The 14,259-nt window shown below is 40.9% G+C and overlaps 1 protein-coding gene across 4 annotated transcripts in view; it reads right to left on the bottom strand.

Moving 5' to 3' along the window:
• Nucleotides 1-1,637: 1,637 nt before the first annotated feature.
• The window catches only part of DENND5B (DENN domain containing 5B), a 159,238-nt gene continuing 146,616 nt past the window's right edge, over nucleotides 1,638-14,259 (bottom strand). For all 4 annotated transcript variants that reach the window (XM_060776781.2, XM_060776783.2, XM_060776782.2 and 1 more), the window contains 3 exons: nucleotides 13,512-13,638; nucleotides 5,947-6,121; nucleotides 1,638-5,114 (listed from right to left, as the gene is read on the bottom strand). In XM_060776781.2, coding sequence (XP_060632764.2) covers nucleotides 4,931-5,114; nucleotides 5,947-6,121; nucleotides 13,512-13,638 — 486 coding nt within the window. In that variant the 3' untranslated portion in view covers nucleotides 1,638-4,930. The remainder of the gene's footprint in view (nucleotides 5,115-5,946; nucleotides 6,122-13,511; nucleotides 13,639-14,259) is intronic.

Raw genomic sequence — 14,259 nt, 5'->3', positions numbered from 1 at the left:
CAGCTCCATTACCAAACCATTGTTTGTTGTTGTTGTGTGACTTCAAGTCATGGTCAATAGGAAATATTCAGTCAAATTATCCTTCAAATGCATGAAACCCTTAGACTTGGTCAGATGTGCTCCCTCCTTTCTGTAATTAAACAGTACAGTCTGGTCACCCTTTATCATCTCTTTACCAGGATGAACACATCCATTTCTTCAACCTTTCCTCGTGTTTTGTCTTCTCTGAACTGGCTCCAACTTGCATCCTTTCTGAATGTATTACAGCTGGCCCTCCTTACCCAGAGGTTTATGGGTTCCACCATGGCTCAACATTATTTTTGGGGGGTGGGGGGGAGAGTTATTTAAACCTTTATTGTGCTGAGCATTATGCTGATATGTAGAGTTATGCTGCTTGTAGCCCCTTGCCATTTCACAGGTCTGAAATGCTCCCTCCGGCACTGTTGTTGTTCATTCGTTCAGTCGTCTCTGACTCTTCGTGACCTCATGGACCAGCCCACGCCAGAGCTCCCTGTCGGCCGTCACCACCCCCAGCTCCTTCAAGGTCAGTCCGGTCACTTCAAGGATGCCATCCATCCATCTTGCCCTTGGTCGGCCCCTCTTCCTTTTGCCTTCCACTTTCCCCAGCATAATTGTCTTCTCTAGGCTTTGCTGTCTCCTCATGATGTGGCCAACGTACTTCAACTTTGTCTCTAGTATCCTTCCCTCCAATGAGTAGCCGGGCTTTATTTCCTGGAGGATGGACTGGTTGGATCTTCTCGCAGTCCAAGGCACTCTCAGAACTTTCCTCCAACACCTAGGGAAGGCTGAGCGAAGGAAGATCGATGCTTTTGAGCTGTGGTGTTGGAGGAAAGTTCTGAGAGTGCCTTGGACTGCAAGAAGATCCAACAAGCAACCTTATTTTATTCAGTATGGTCTCTGAAATTTGCACAAGGAACAGGGGGAAAAGTGCAAATTTCACAGATGACCACTTGAAGAAACGTGGTGACAGCTTACTTTACTTTCTATCAGTGTCATGAAAGGCACACACAGAAGTACTTCCTTCATTGCATAGTATATAAACACATTACCTTTGGATAGGCTGATATTACTGCTAAGCAGCTTGATAATTTATAAACAGGCAGAACACACCAGCAGGATGTTTTCTATTAGCTTTGTATAGAAATGATCTTATATACGTTATGCAGTTTGCAATAGGTTTTTGTATCTTAACTTGCCAGAGAGGGTTGCCAGTTTAGGTCTTACGTTACCTCCCATGTGTATAAAAGGTAAATGTAAAGGCTTCCCCTGACATTAAGTCTAGTTGTGTCTGATCCCAGGGGGTGGTTCTCATCTCCATTTCTAAGCTGAAGTGCCAGCGTTGTCTATAGACACCACCTAGGTCATGTGTCCAGCATGACTGCATGGAGCGCCATTGCCTTCCTATTGATCTACTCACATTTGCATGTTTTCGAACTGCTAGGTTGGTGGAAGCTGGGTGTAACAGCGGGAGCTCACCCTGCTCCCTGAATTCAACTTGCAAATTCAGCAGCTCAGTGTTTTCACTTGCTGGGCCACCAGCCCCCCCCCCCCCCCCCGGGTGTATGTGTGTATATGTTTTGTCTATTGACTTCAATAAAGCACTGTTGAGCAGACTGTATTATTCTCACAGTTTTATTTGTAAAGACCATTGCATGAAAAGCTGCATTTAATTGTAATCCAAACCCCGGGAAAAGGGAAAAGAAAATCCAATGCACATCAGTTTGTGATATGTATGCTAAAGTGCTTGAAATAACAATACTTTTACTGATATCCACTTCCTTAACATTATCCAGTCTTGATTAACTTACTAATCATGTAAAACATAAAACCAGCAACATACTCTAGGGTTACTTAAGGGATGGGGAGGGAGGGGTTCTTTAATAAACTATACCTCATCTACTTGTACAATTTCAACTGTAACATACAACATTTCCTTAATAAGATATTTACTTTTGATGAGAGGAAGAGAAAGCAAAATACATATAACGGCAGCATTTCTCAAACACACTAAACCAAAACAAAAACAAACCCCGATTAACAGCCCAGGCCCAAACTTTTTTATTCAGAAGTCATTTCCATGTAACTCCATTGGAATTTACCTCTGAATATATGGGCTGCAGAAGATGAAATACAGTTTTCCAGCACCGAGATAACCTCATTCTGGTTAGCCTGAGATTTGTGAACTGTTCACACACTAATCCGCATTTAAATTCTATTAAAATACTATATTAGTATAGCAGTTATGTTAAAGAATGTTTGAGAGAAACTGTTCCTGAATACAGAATTAACTGTCATTAACCAGAATGCTTTGGTCATCTTAAAATTCACTTTCTCACATCTACAAAGGCTTATTAATACTGATGCCAAAAGGGTGTGCTAAACTGTGGAGAACCACAACTAAGTCTTCACCCTCCTTAGAAAAGACAGCAGTTTCTTTACGTTCCAAATGCGCAAAACTGTCTGGCGGTTATTTTCTTTTATTTGCAAAGTTGCACATGAAAGGGAGAAAACAAACGTCCACAACGAAGTGCACTCCTGAAGTTGTCAAATTGACAGGTCTATCGAAGATCAATCTCATGCTTCAAAGGTTGGGATAATACTACATAAATGTACAACACTGGAAAGAGACATACGAGGGTTGAATGAAAAATAATGCCTCCACCTTCGTAACTCCTCAACAGATGGCAGTACTGGTATGCGGCAGGTACTGGCTTGTTCAGTAGACTCCCCTCTACAGTTCCATTTTGGCCTTAGCATTGAACAGTTGTGTTGTTAAAGTGCGAAGTATGGAACCCTGCACAGACGATCGGTCAATGCAACTTAAGCAACGTGCAGTCATTGAATTCTTGACAGCAGAAGGTGTCACCCCAAAGGAGATTCATCAGAGAATGCAAGTTGTTTATGGTGATTGTGTTGATGTGAGAACTGTGCGTCGTTGGGCGAGTACGTTTAAAGATGTTGAGGTGACACCACCTGCTGTCAAGAATTCAGATGGTCAGTCAATGCGACTTAAGCAAGGTTAAGTCATTGAATTCTTGACAGCAGAAGGTGTCACCCCAAAGGAGATTCATCAGAGAATGCAAGCTGTTTATGGTGACTGTGTTGATGTGAGTACTGTGCGTCGTTGGGTGAGTACGTTTAAAGATGTTGAGGTGACACCTTCTGCTGTCAAGAATTCAATGACTGCATGTTGCTTAAGTCGCATTGACCGACAGTCTGTGCAGGGTTCCATACTTTGTACTTTAACAACACAACCGTTCAATGCTAAGGCTTCCCACCAAAATGGAACTGTAGAGGAGAGTCTACTGAACAAGACAGTACCTGCCACATACCAGTACTGCCATCTGTTGAGGAGTTATGAAGGTGGAGGCATTACTTTTTATTCAACCCTCATATATAAGATGTTTTTCACACACCATTCATGTGGAGTGAAACTGCCGACTATGATGTTTGACTTCACAGGCTAGCTGTAGAGCAGGCATGTGCAAACTTCGGCCCTCCAGGTGTTTTGGACTTCAACTCCCACAACTCCTAACAGCCTAGAGAATGCTTCTGGAAAATGGCCATACAGCCTGGAAAACTCACAACAGCCTAGTGATTCCGGCCATGAAAGCCTTAGACAATACATTATTAAGGGAGCTTGTTGAGTTCAGAGAATATCCAGCAAAAAATACTCAGAAATACTGATGAGGGCTTTTGAATGCACAAGTCACATTCATGCTGCCAAAACCCTTTGAGATGAATCTGATAGTGAAAGTTATGTATTATTTAAATAAATCTGGTGGCAAAAGATTCAAGTAGTTAGAGATACTGGTGAAATATCCAGACATATGTAAGCCAATAGTTGTCTGTAATATGGAAATAATGTCTGCTTGAACCAAAGAAGGGAGTCCACATCATTTCAAAGCATGTATTAACCATTGTATAGGAATTTCTCCCAAGCCATGTATAATAAGTGGTTGTGTTTTCTTTCAGACTCCTCCTCCTCTTCCCTTTTCAAGAGAATTTCATTTTCGGAACACAAAACTCTAGGGCTTGGAAAGGAAGGAGAGTTCAAAGGTCCATTAACTCTTCAAAACTATCATTTAGTTCCCAACCACCCTTGTCCCAGCTATTCACATTTTGTAATTTTTTTAATGCAGCCAAAATGCTTCAAATGCCTGGATTTTGCGGGTTCAGTGTGAAATCATTTCAGGATTTTGCAATTTCAGTTTGAAATCATTTCTTTGCACCATTTGTACTGACCAACAAAGTCAAAGAGAGGATTCAGAAACTTATCACTCACAGCTTATTTGATGCACACCAGAAACAAAGAAAGGGTTCAGACCTAAAGGATATAACAAGAGACCAACATGGATAGGGCACAGAGCAAACGGTATACATTCCACAAGAAGAGCACAGCTACCCAGAGAGTCTTCATGTGTTCCTTTGCAAAACATGAAAAAGCCCCTCTGCTAACCTTTGTACAGTATATTTACACACAAAAGTGGCTTTTCCCCATGGTATGCGCAAGAAATGATCCCTTCCCCTCCCCAAACCTATAAAGTTATTTCAAGCTATTTCCCCCCTGAACCCGAGAACACTGATTCTAAGAAAAGTTTCTTGTTGGTAATATTTTTTGAAGGAACCTCTATTTACACACACTGAACACATGAAAATACTCTATTTTTATACTACATTTCTGAGTTGAAAACTACAATACTGCAGCTTAGCTTGTTTGCAGCTTCAGGGCAGAACAGTGAGGAGACTACATGAGCGTGGGTGGCCCCACACCTATCAACAAGCTGATTTTAAACATAACAGTGGAGCACTACCAGCAGCATCTGCGTTTCAAGAAATCTGTCCTCTCCCAAATTGGATCACATGTCAGTTGCTTGGGAGGAGAAACAGGGAGCTGAAGAGCGGTCTGTTACACATCCACTCCTTTTATGAGTGATCCTTCCAGGATAACGTTGAAATCCTGCAGAGTCTGCAGGACTCGGATGAGGGAGTTCACCGCCATGTGGTCGCGCAGCAGAGCATTTTCTTCATACATACGGGTGATGGCTGGGCATTCTGCCAACAGAGGAATCCACTGCGGGAGCAAGTGATCTCTGCAAAAGGAAGGGTATCATCAGTGAGCAGTGTAGACCCCAGAGTCTAGTTCAGGCTTGCCAACCTGTGGCCCAGGCTACCTATGAAAGAGACCCAACATGAAATCTATTCTGTCCAATTCTGGGCACCATAATTAAAGAGGGATGTTGACGAGCTGAAATGTGTCCAGAAGAGGGCGACTAAAATGATCAAGGGTCTGGAGAACAAGCCCTACGAGGAGTGGCTTAAAGAGCTGGGCATGTTTCGCCTTAGGAAGAAAAAGAAAAAAGATCTTGGAGTCCTTGTGGACAACAAGTTAAACGTGAGCCAACAATGTCATGTGGCGGCATGACATTTTTGTAATGCACTCCTTCAAAATTGAGGTACGCATTACATTCAATAATGTATTATACTCAAGAAAATAGGAATATGTTACGTCTACAAATATCAGAGTATTATCTATAATTCACATTATAATTAAAAAAAAAAGTTCATTCAGTCAGAAGACTTTTAAAAGACCCTCTGAACGAAGCATTGCAGATTCAGGATGATTATTAGGGGCCAGGCTTAGCACAACACACTAAACCACTAAGAAGATAATCCTGCCAATTGAAAGGTTGGCATTTCAAGCCCAGGCTGGGGTGAGCACCCGCTGTCAGCCCCAGCTCTCTGCCAACATAGCAAATCGAAAACAGAAATATGAGAAGGTAATAAGGTACTTCTTTGATGTCCCAAATATTTGGATGACCAAAGTTTGAAAGCCAGCAGTAGCTCAGAATATTGTTAAACAAAAGATTTTTTTTGGCATGGACTATCATACAAGAGCTACCTCACAAGCAAACACATACGTACCGGGTTCCAAGGCAAACTAGAATTTGAAATTTGCCATCTTTTCCTATGTTCCTTGGAGCAGTATTGATGGCATTTACGTAATGGCAGAATGTTTTGCAAGAGGACTTTTGGAGGAGTACGTCTTCTTCGCTGTCCCCAATCTGATCAGTAGTCTCAAAATATGCAACAGCTTTTTCTGAGAACAAAGAAAAGAAGAATACAAGGAATTCATTGAACACAAAATGAAAATACTCTTTTGCCATGTTTGTCTTGGGGAGGCCATGTATAACTAAGGCTATAGAAATGCAGCAAATCAATCAAAACTTTGTGTAATTGACCAAGTAAATAAAGGAAAAACATTTTTGTGATTCCACTCCCCAACTTTGTTATATATAATAATTTCATTAATCAGTACATTTATTAAGATTAAGTAAATATTGTCAGAAATATTAAAAATTAACTAGGTATTTTTAATTACAAGAATGTGAGTCAAACACTGAAAGGGTTAAATAAATGCAACAACTCAGCAAAAGTTCTATATAAGCAGGTCTGCCTGTAGCTTTGTAGCTGTCAGTCTGAGGTAAACCTCAGTGGGAGAAAGGTCTCAGTCCATGAGAAGGCCTCACAGTGTGAGGTAGGCCTTAGTCTGTGAGAGCCCTCAGGTTGAGAAGGCCTCGTGTTTGAAGCTCCAGTGTGAAGGCTGAACTTTGTTTGCGTTATGTAATAATAATAATAATAATAATAATAATAATAATAATAATAATACTTTATTTATACCTCGCCACCATCTCCCCAAGGGGACTCGGGGCGGCTTACATGAGGCCACGCCCATCAATACAGTAAACATAATATAGCACAAAAACACAACAGAAACCTTGATTTTGTAAATAGTGTAATTATATTATTTTACTTCAAAGAAAAGCCTCCTATAGAAGAGATAACATTGGTCTGTGTGTTTTTGTTATTTTTATCACTTTGGGCTTAAAGAGCTGGGTCACGCTGTTCCTGATACGTTACTCAGCTGTGCATTTATGGGGAGGGTCTTTTGTTATTAAGTCCACTTGCCCAACAAATATGAAAGGCCAGCATTGTACAACATCCAAATATGATGGCAGCTTTCAATAAAGGACAAAGGAGGAACCCATTAAAAACATGGCAGATATTTTACATTTGCATTTGAATCCATTCCTGAACATGACTTTTTGGGGAAAATGAGATGTCATTTCTTCATCTCACAAACACTTTTTTCTTTAGTCCTGACATACAGCCAAAACATAATAGCCTGTTGCAAAATGTGTCAACCACTTTAGAAAATCTTCATCATCAATCATTCAGTCCAGAAGATAACAAAGCACTAAATAATAAAATCCCTACCTATAACAAATTTATTTATTTACAACATTTATATGCCAGCCTTCTCACCCCGAAGGGGACTTGGAGCGGCTTACAAGTAATATGTAAATGCAATATATTATATTATTACCATAGCACAATATAAGTATTATATATTATTATATTGTACTTTACCATTATGGTGTAATATTATTAGTAATATTACATGTAATACAAAATATATAATTATAATATTGTATTATTGTTAGTATTATATTGTATCACATTATAATATTATCAATATTATATGTACACACAATATATTATATTATATTGTATTATTAGCACAGTGCAGGAGACAAGGTACATGTTGGACGGCAAAATCACATGTTGGACCGCAATTCCCAACATTCACCAAAACCGGCCATATTGACTAAGGTTTCTGGAATCTGCTGTCCAAAAACATATTTAGGAATGCATGGTTTCCATTTCTGACCTACCAGGGCTATAATTATGTCAGGACTAAACAAAATGTAACTTTTTCTACACCAAGTTTAATCTAAAATCCATACTTAAGAAAAGCCTGTGCTAGGAAAAACACCCTGCTGCCATTATGCAGGTTGAACCTGTTTGCACCGCTGCTTTTCCCTCCAGTAAACAAGCACTAAGGACTACATATTCATGTAAATTAATATCACGCAAATACTTCTTAAATGTAGAAAGCTTAAAGTAGCCATTTTGTAATTCTATACTGAGGGATTTGGTGACTGGCAGTTAGCCTGTTCTAGAACCATAGCTAATTTATGACCGTAAAGTGAATTCCTATCCCATTAGGACACAGCAACTGTGGATTCGGAGGTAATTACTGCCCTAAAGGCATCTCTGGCAGAAAAGTATTATGTTGCTTTTACACCAGTTAAGAACCAGTTTCAAATGACAAGCTTGTTCTAACAAAGGGAAAGTATGAACCTGTTGAGTAAAAACCCACCTTTGTTTACACAGAATGCTCTGATGATTTTCAGAGACATACACTTCTGACGGACTAAAATACCGCATGTACTCGAGTATAAGCTGACCCGAATATAAGCTAAGGCACCTAATTTTACCACCAAAAAATGGGAAAACGTATTGACTCGAGTATAAGTCGGGGGTGGGAAATGCAGAGTAAATTTCTGGTAAATAAAATTAGATACCAATAAAATTACATTAATTGAGGCATCTGCAGGTTAAATGTTTTTGAATATTTACAGAAAACTGTAATTTAAGATAAGGCTGTCCCACTCTGATTCAACCATTATTCTAACTTTCTTCAATGTATCCTTCCAATAATAATAAAGAGAGTAAAATCATAGATGTAATAAAAATAATAGAATAAAATAATGGAAATGTAATAATAACAGTAATAGTAAAGTAAAATAATAATTGTAGTAATAACAAGAGAGTAAAATAATAGATGGAATAATAATAACAATTAGGGAAAAATAAATAAATGTAATAATCATAAATAGAGTAAAATAATAAACATAATAACAATAATAGAGTAAATTAATAGATATCATAATTAATTAGAGAAAAATAATAAATGTAATAATAGAGTAAATAATAGAAGTAAATGCACTTATGTATCCTTCCAATAACCACAATAGTTTATTGTAACTATACATTTTGGGGAAAATGCTGTGTGTATATGAATAAGGGAAAGTGGGAAATACTGGTGCCAAGAGAGGAGAGGAAGGTGCGCGCTGCACCGAGAGAAGAGGAAAGGAAGACACATGCTGTGCCAAGACAGGATGAGAGGAAGGTGTGTGCTGTGCGAGAGAGGAAGAGAGAAAGGAGAGCTGGGTTGCTGTGCGGAGAGGTAAGGGTCCTGGCAGGAAGGTATGGGCCTGAAAGAAGCCCTTCTTACAACCCCACGCCATCCCATCAGGACCTTCACCTGAGTATATATAAGTCGAGGGGGGGGGGGTTCAGTTTTACAAAGGCTGAAAACTAGGCTTATACTCAAGTATATACAGTAGCTAAATTGTAAAAACTAGCTCAGAGTAGAGCTTGGGAAATTAATTCTTGGTCTACAACTCTTGGAACCACCCTCCCACTACCAGAATACGTATAATTTCTGACTATACCTTCCAGAATCCTGCTGGTTCAAGATATGTTGGCTGTCTCTGAGATCTTTCTTATGTTACTTTTGCAGCACAGTTATACAGTAGAATCTCGCTTATCCAACATAAATGGGCCAGAAAAACATTGGATAAGCAAAAATGTTGGATAATAAGGAGGGATTAAGGAAAAGCCTACTCAGAGGCGGACCTAGGTAATTTTCAATGGTAAGCAAACAGTATTTTGGCGCCCCCCCCCCCCCAAAACCAATCACTATCTATCTATCTATCTATCTATCTATCTATTAGGCCTGGGTAACAACGCAAAAATTTGTTTCTAAAATCGTTTTGTAATTGGGGTTTTTTTTTGTTTCGATATTTAAAATAATTACAAAATTTTCCAAAAAAAAAGTTCGGTATTTACGAAATTTCGTAAATATTTACAAAACATTTTGTAAAGATGGCGCCCTTTTTTTTCAATATTTTTTCAATATTTTTTCAATATTTTTTAAATTTAATTATTAATTTAGTAGAATAGGGAGGAGAAATTAAAATTATTATTAAGGAGGGAAGGCAGGCACTCACTCTGGCGGGCCCTCTAATCAAGGTGGTCAGTTGAAACATTCACACCTCGCTCCAGCAGACAAGAGTCCTTTGTCCCACCCTGGTTATTATTCCACATAAATATATAAACCCTTTTTCCTACTTCCAACAGACCTCACTAGTACAGGATGCTTGCCATAGATGCAGGCAAAACGTCAGGAGAGAATGCCTCGCTCGCCCCTCTCGCTCGCCGCTCGCTCGCCCCTCTCGCTCGCCGCTCGCTCGCCCCTCTCACTCGCCATAGATGCAGGCGAAAAGTCAGGAGAAAATGCCTCTAGGCCATGGCCATATGGCCTGAAAAAACCTACAACAACCCAATCAGGGACATCTGTAATCACCTCTCAACAAAAGATTGCTCCAGGCACTGCCAGGCCATCAAATGCTAATCAAGGTGGTCAGTTGAAACATTCACACCTCGCTCCAGCAGACAAGAGTCCTTTGTCCTACCTGGTCATTATTCCACATAAATATAAACCCTTATAAATATAGACTTCACTACCTCTGAGGATGCTGCTTGCCATAGATGCAGGCAAAACGTCAGGAGAGAATGCCTCACTCGCCCCTCTCGCTCGCCATAGATGCAGGCGAAAAGTCAGGAGAAAATGCCTCTAGGCCATGGCCATATGGCCTGAAAAAACCTACAACAACCCAATCAGGGACATCTAATCACCTCTCAACAAAAGATTGCTCCAGGCACTGCCAGGCCATCAAATGCTAATCAAGGTGGTCAGTTGAAACATTCACACCTCGCTCCAGCAGACAAGAGTCCTTTGTCCCACCCTGGTCATTATTCCACATAAATATAAACCCTTATAAATATAGACTTCACTACCTCTGAGGATGCTGCTTGCCATAGATGCAGGCAAAACGTCAGGAGAGAATGCCTCGCTCGCCCCTCTCGCTCGCCATAGATGCAGGCGAAAAGTCAGGAGAAAATGCCTCTAGGCCATGGCCATATGGCCTGAAAAAACCTACAACAACCCAATCAGGGACATCTAATCACCTCTCAACAAAAGATTGCTCCAGGCACTGCCAGGCCATCAAATGCTAATCAAGGTGGTCAGTTGAAACATTCACACCTCGCTCCAGCAGACAAGAGTCCTTTGTCCCACCCTGGTCATTATTCCACATAAATATAAACCCTTATAAATATAGACTTCACTACCTCTGAGGATGCTGCTTGCCATAGATGCAGGCAAAACGTCAGGAGAGAATGCCTCGCTCGCCCCTCTCGCTCGCCATAGATGCAGGCGAAAAGTCAGGAGAAAATGCCTCTAGGCCATGGCCATATGGCCTGAAAAAACCTACAACAACCCAATCAGGGACATCTAATCACCTCTCAACAAAAGATTGCTCCAGGCACTGCCAGGCCATCAAATGCTAATCAAGGTAGTCAGTTGAAACATTCACACCTCGCTCCAGCAGACAAGAGTCCTTTGTCCCACCCTGGTCATTATTCCACATAAATATAAACCCTTATAAATATAGACTTCACTACCTCTGAGGATGCTGCTTGCCATAGATGCAGGCAAAACGTCAGGAGAGAATGCCTCGCTCGCCCCTCTCGCTCGCCATAGATGCAGGCGAAAAGTCAGGAGAAAATGCCTCTAGGCCATGGCCATATGGCCTGAAAAAACCTACAACAACCCAATCAGGGACATCTAATCACCTCTCAACAAAAGATTGCTCCAGGCACTGCCAGGCCATCAAATGCTAATCAAGGTGGTCAGTTGAAACATTCACACCTCGCTCCAGCAGACAAGAGTCCTTTGTCCCACCCTGGTCATTATTCCACATAAATATAAACCCTTATAAATATAGACTTCACTACCTCTGAGGATGCTGCTTGCCATAGATGCAGGCAAAACGTCAGGAGAGAATGCCTCGCTCGCCCCTCGCCCAAAATCTGGCTACCAGTACCCTCTAAAATAACCCTCTAAAATCAGAATAAATAAAGAGCAACACTAAAAAGGGGGGGGGGGAATTCCTGACATGAAGCAATCAGGGCCAGTTAACCGCTCCCAACAAAGGATTCCTGGGCAGCAACTAGCTCGGCTTCGAAGCTGCAAGGCCATTAAATACTCATCAAGATGACCAATTGCTACATTCACACTTACCTCAAGCAGACATGAGTTCTTTTTCCCACCCTGGACATTCCACAGATATACAAACCCCACTTGCCTAGTTACAAACAGACCTCACAGCCTCTTGAGGATGCCTGCCATAGATGTGGGTGAAACATCAGGTGAGAATGCTTCACCAAGCACCAAAGAGCATTCTGAACTCCACCAATAATAGAACTGAACCAAACTTGGCATACAGGACTTTCATGACTAACAGAAAATACTGGAGAGGGGGTTGGGAAAAATAGACCCTGACATTTGGGAATTGCAGTTTACCAAGCACCAAAGAACATTCTGAGCTCCACCAACAATAGAATTGAACCAAGCTTGGCATATAGGACTTCCATTATTACCAAATACTAGAGGGGTTTGGGGGAGGCATGTACAGAAGATGACATTTGCAGTACCTTTTGACCAGGCCTCCTTGCTGCCCTGAGAGGGGTCCAGGCTCAGCTGCAGCAGGGAAGGAAAGGGAAAGCGAAAGAAAGAGCCTGGCTGGCTGGCTGGCTGGCTGCCTCCCTCCCTCCTGGCAGCACGTGGAGGGAGGGAGGGAGGGAGGACTTCCCTCTCGCCTAGTGGGCGGGGCCTGCGCTTCTCCATTAGAAGAAGGCTGTGGAGGGCGCATGGGGCCTGCAGGAGGAGGCGTGGCCTAAGGACAGAACAGCGCCCCCTGGCAAAAAAAGTATTCCGCCACCGCTTACTTCGAGTAATGGACGGGCCGCCCCTGAGCCTACTAAACGTCAAATTATGTTACGATTTTACAAATAAAACACCAAAACATCACGTTTTACAACAAATCGACAGAAAAAGCAGTTCAATACATGGTAATGTTATATAGTAATTGCTGTATTTATGAATTTAGCACCAAAATACTGCAATGTATTGAAACAGCTGTGGATCCCGGTGGGAGGCAGACTGCTTTGGATAATACAGAATGTTGGATGAGTGAAGGTTGGATAAGCGAGACCCTAATGTAATTGCATTTTATCTTATATGTATTTTAACCTATTGTTTATGTATGATGTTTTAAAAGGTTATTATTGTGAGCATTGAATTCTTGCTGTTAGCCGGTCTGAGTCCCTCTACGGAAGTAGAGAAGATCGGGATACAAAACTTTAAATAAATAATAATAAATAATTCTGATGTAGAAAATCTCAATACTGCTTTCCTTCCGTTAGCAAATTTGTTTGCTGTCTCAAATGGACCTACATTTGCTAATCCTAGAATTGGCCCAACCATTAAGTAGTTACTGTTTACCAATAGGTTAACAACCCATTTTGTCAGTATTTCATGAATTCCAAGCATAATAAACCATCAGACTACTTGGAAAAGTTCTTGTTTTGGACTATGGCTCCATGTCTCATCCCACCCCTGTCAATTTAGCTAAACTCTTCCAAAAAATCCCATCTGAACCAGGTTTCCACATTACCTATGAAGTCCCAGATGAAAACGTTCTTATGGAAAATGCGAGCCGACTTGAAACCATGGTGGAAGACCTGCTCCAATGCTACAACCAAGCCATTTTCTCCACACAAGAGAACGGTGAAGCTTCCTCTCTACAAAAGGAGAAACAATGAAAGTCTACATGAATTTCTGAATTTTATCCCAGGAGCAATGCTTGTCACTGGCACCTGTAAATAATACAAATAATATTTGTAAGAAGTAAGCGTCTGGCATTTACTGATGGGAGACCAGATAATGTGGTCTCGATTTCAGAGGAAGGAACTGGCAAAGCCACCTCTGAGTATTCCTTGCCTAAGAAAACCCTATGCAATTCATGCAACTTGAAGCTACACACACACATATGGAATTGGGACATAATGATAGTGAGGTCTAACAAGTATGCCTTCATTTTTAAAAATTATTTGCTCCTCTGGTGGATAGCAACACATTTGAATTTTTTGCAGTGGGGACACAAATATACACACACACCATTTCAGGCCACTGCAGGGGGAAAAAATCATTGACCTTAAACATTACTACAAATGTAGTATACTATACATTTTGTGAACTAACAGCTTCAGTAAAGTTGTAAACAGTGCCTGTTATTCTTTGTACAGAACCATAGCCCGAAAAAGTCACTGAGTTCTGACAAACAACAGCAAATGTCAAACCGACAAAGAAATTAGATAATAGAGTCCAAGGTTTGCCACAGTGTCAGACCTGACCAGTGACTG

This window comes from Anolis sagrei, chromosome 5 (assembly GCF_037176765.1).
Source record: "Anolis sagrei isolate rAnoSag1 chromosome 5, rAnoSag1.mat, whole genome shotgun sequence".
Lineage (NCBI taxonomy): Eukaryota > Metazoa > Chordata > Lepidosauria > Squamata > Dactyloidae > Anolis > Anolis sagrei.
The sequence above is the reverse complement of the archived record's forward strand: the minus strand, read 5'-3'. Positions and strand labels throughout refer to the sequence as shown.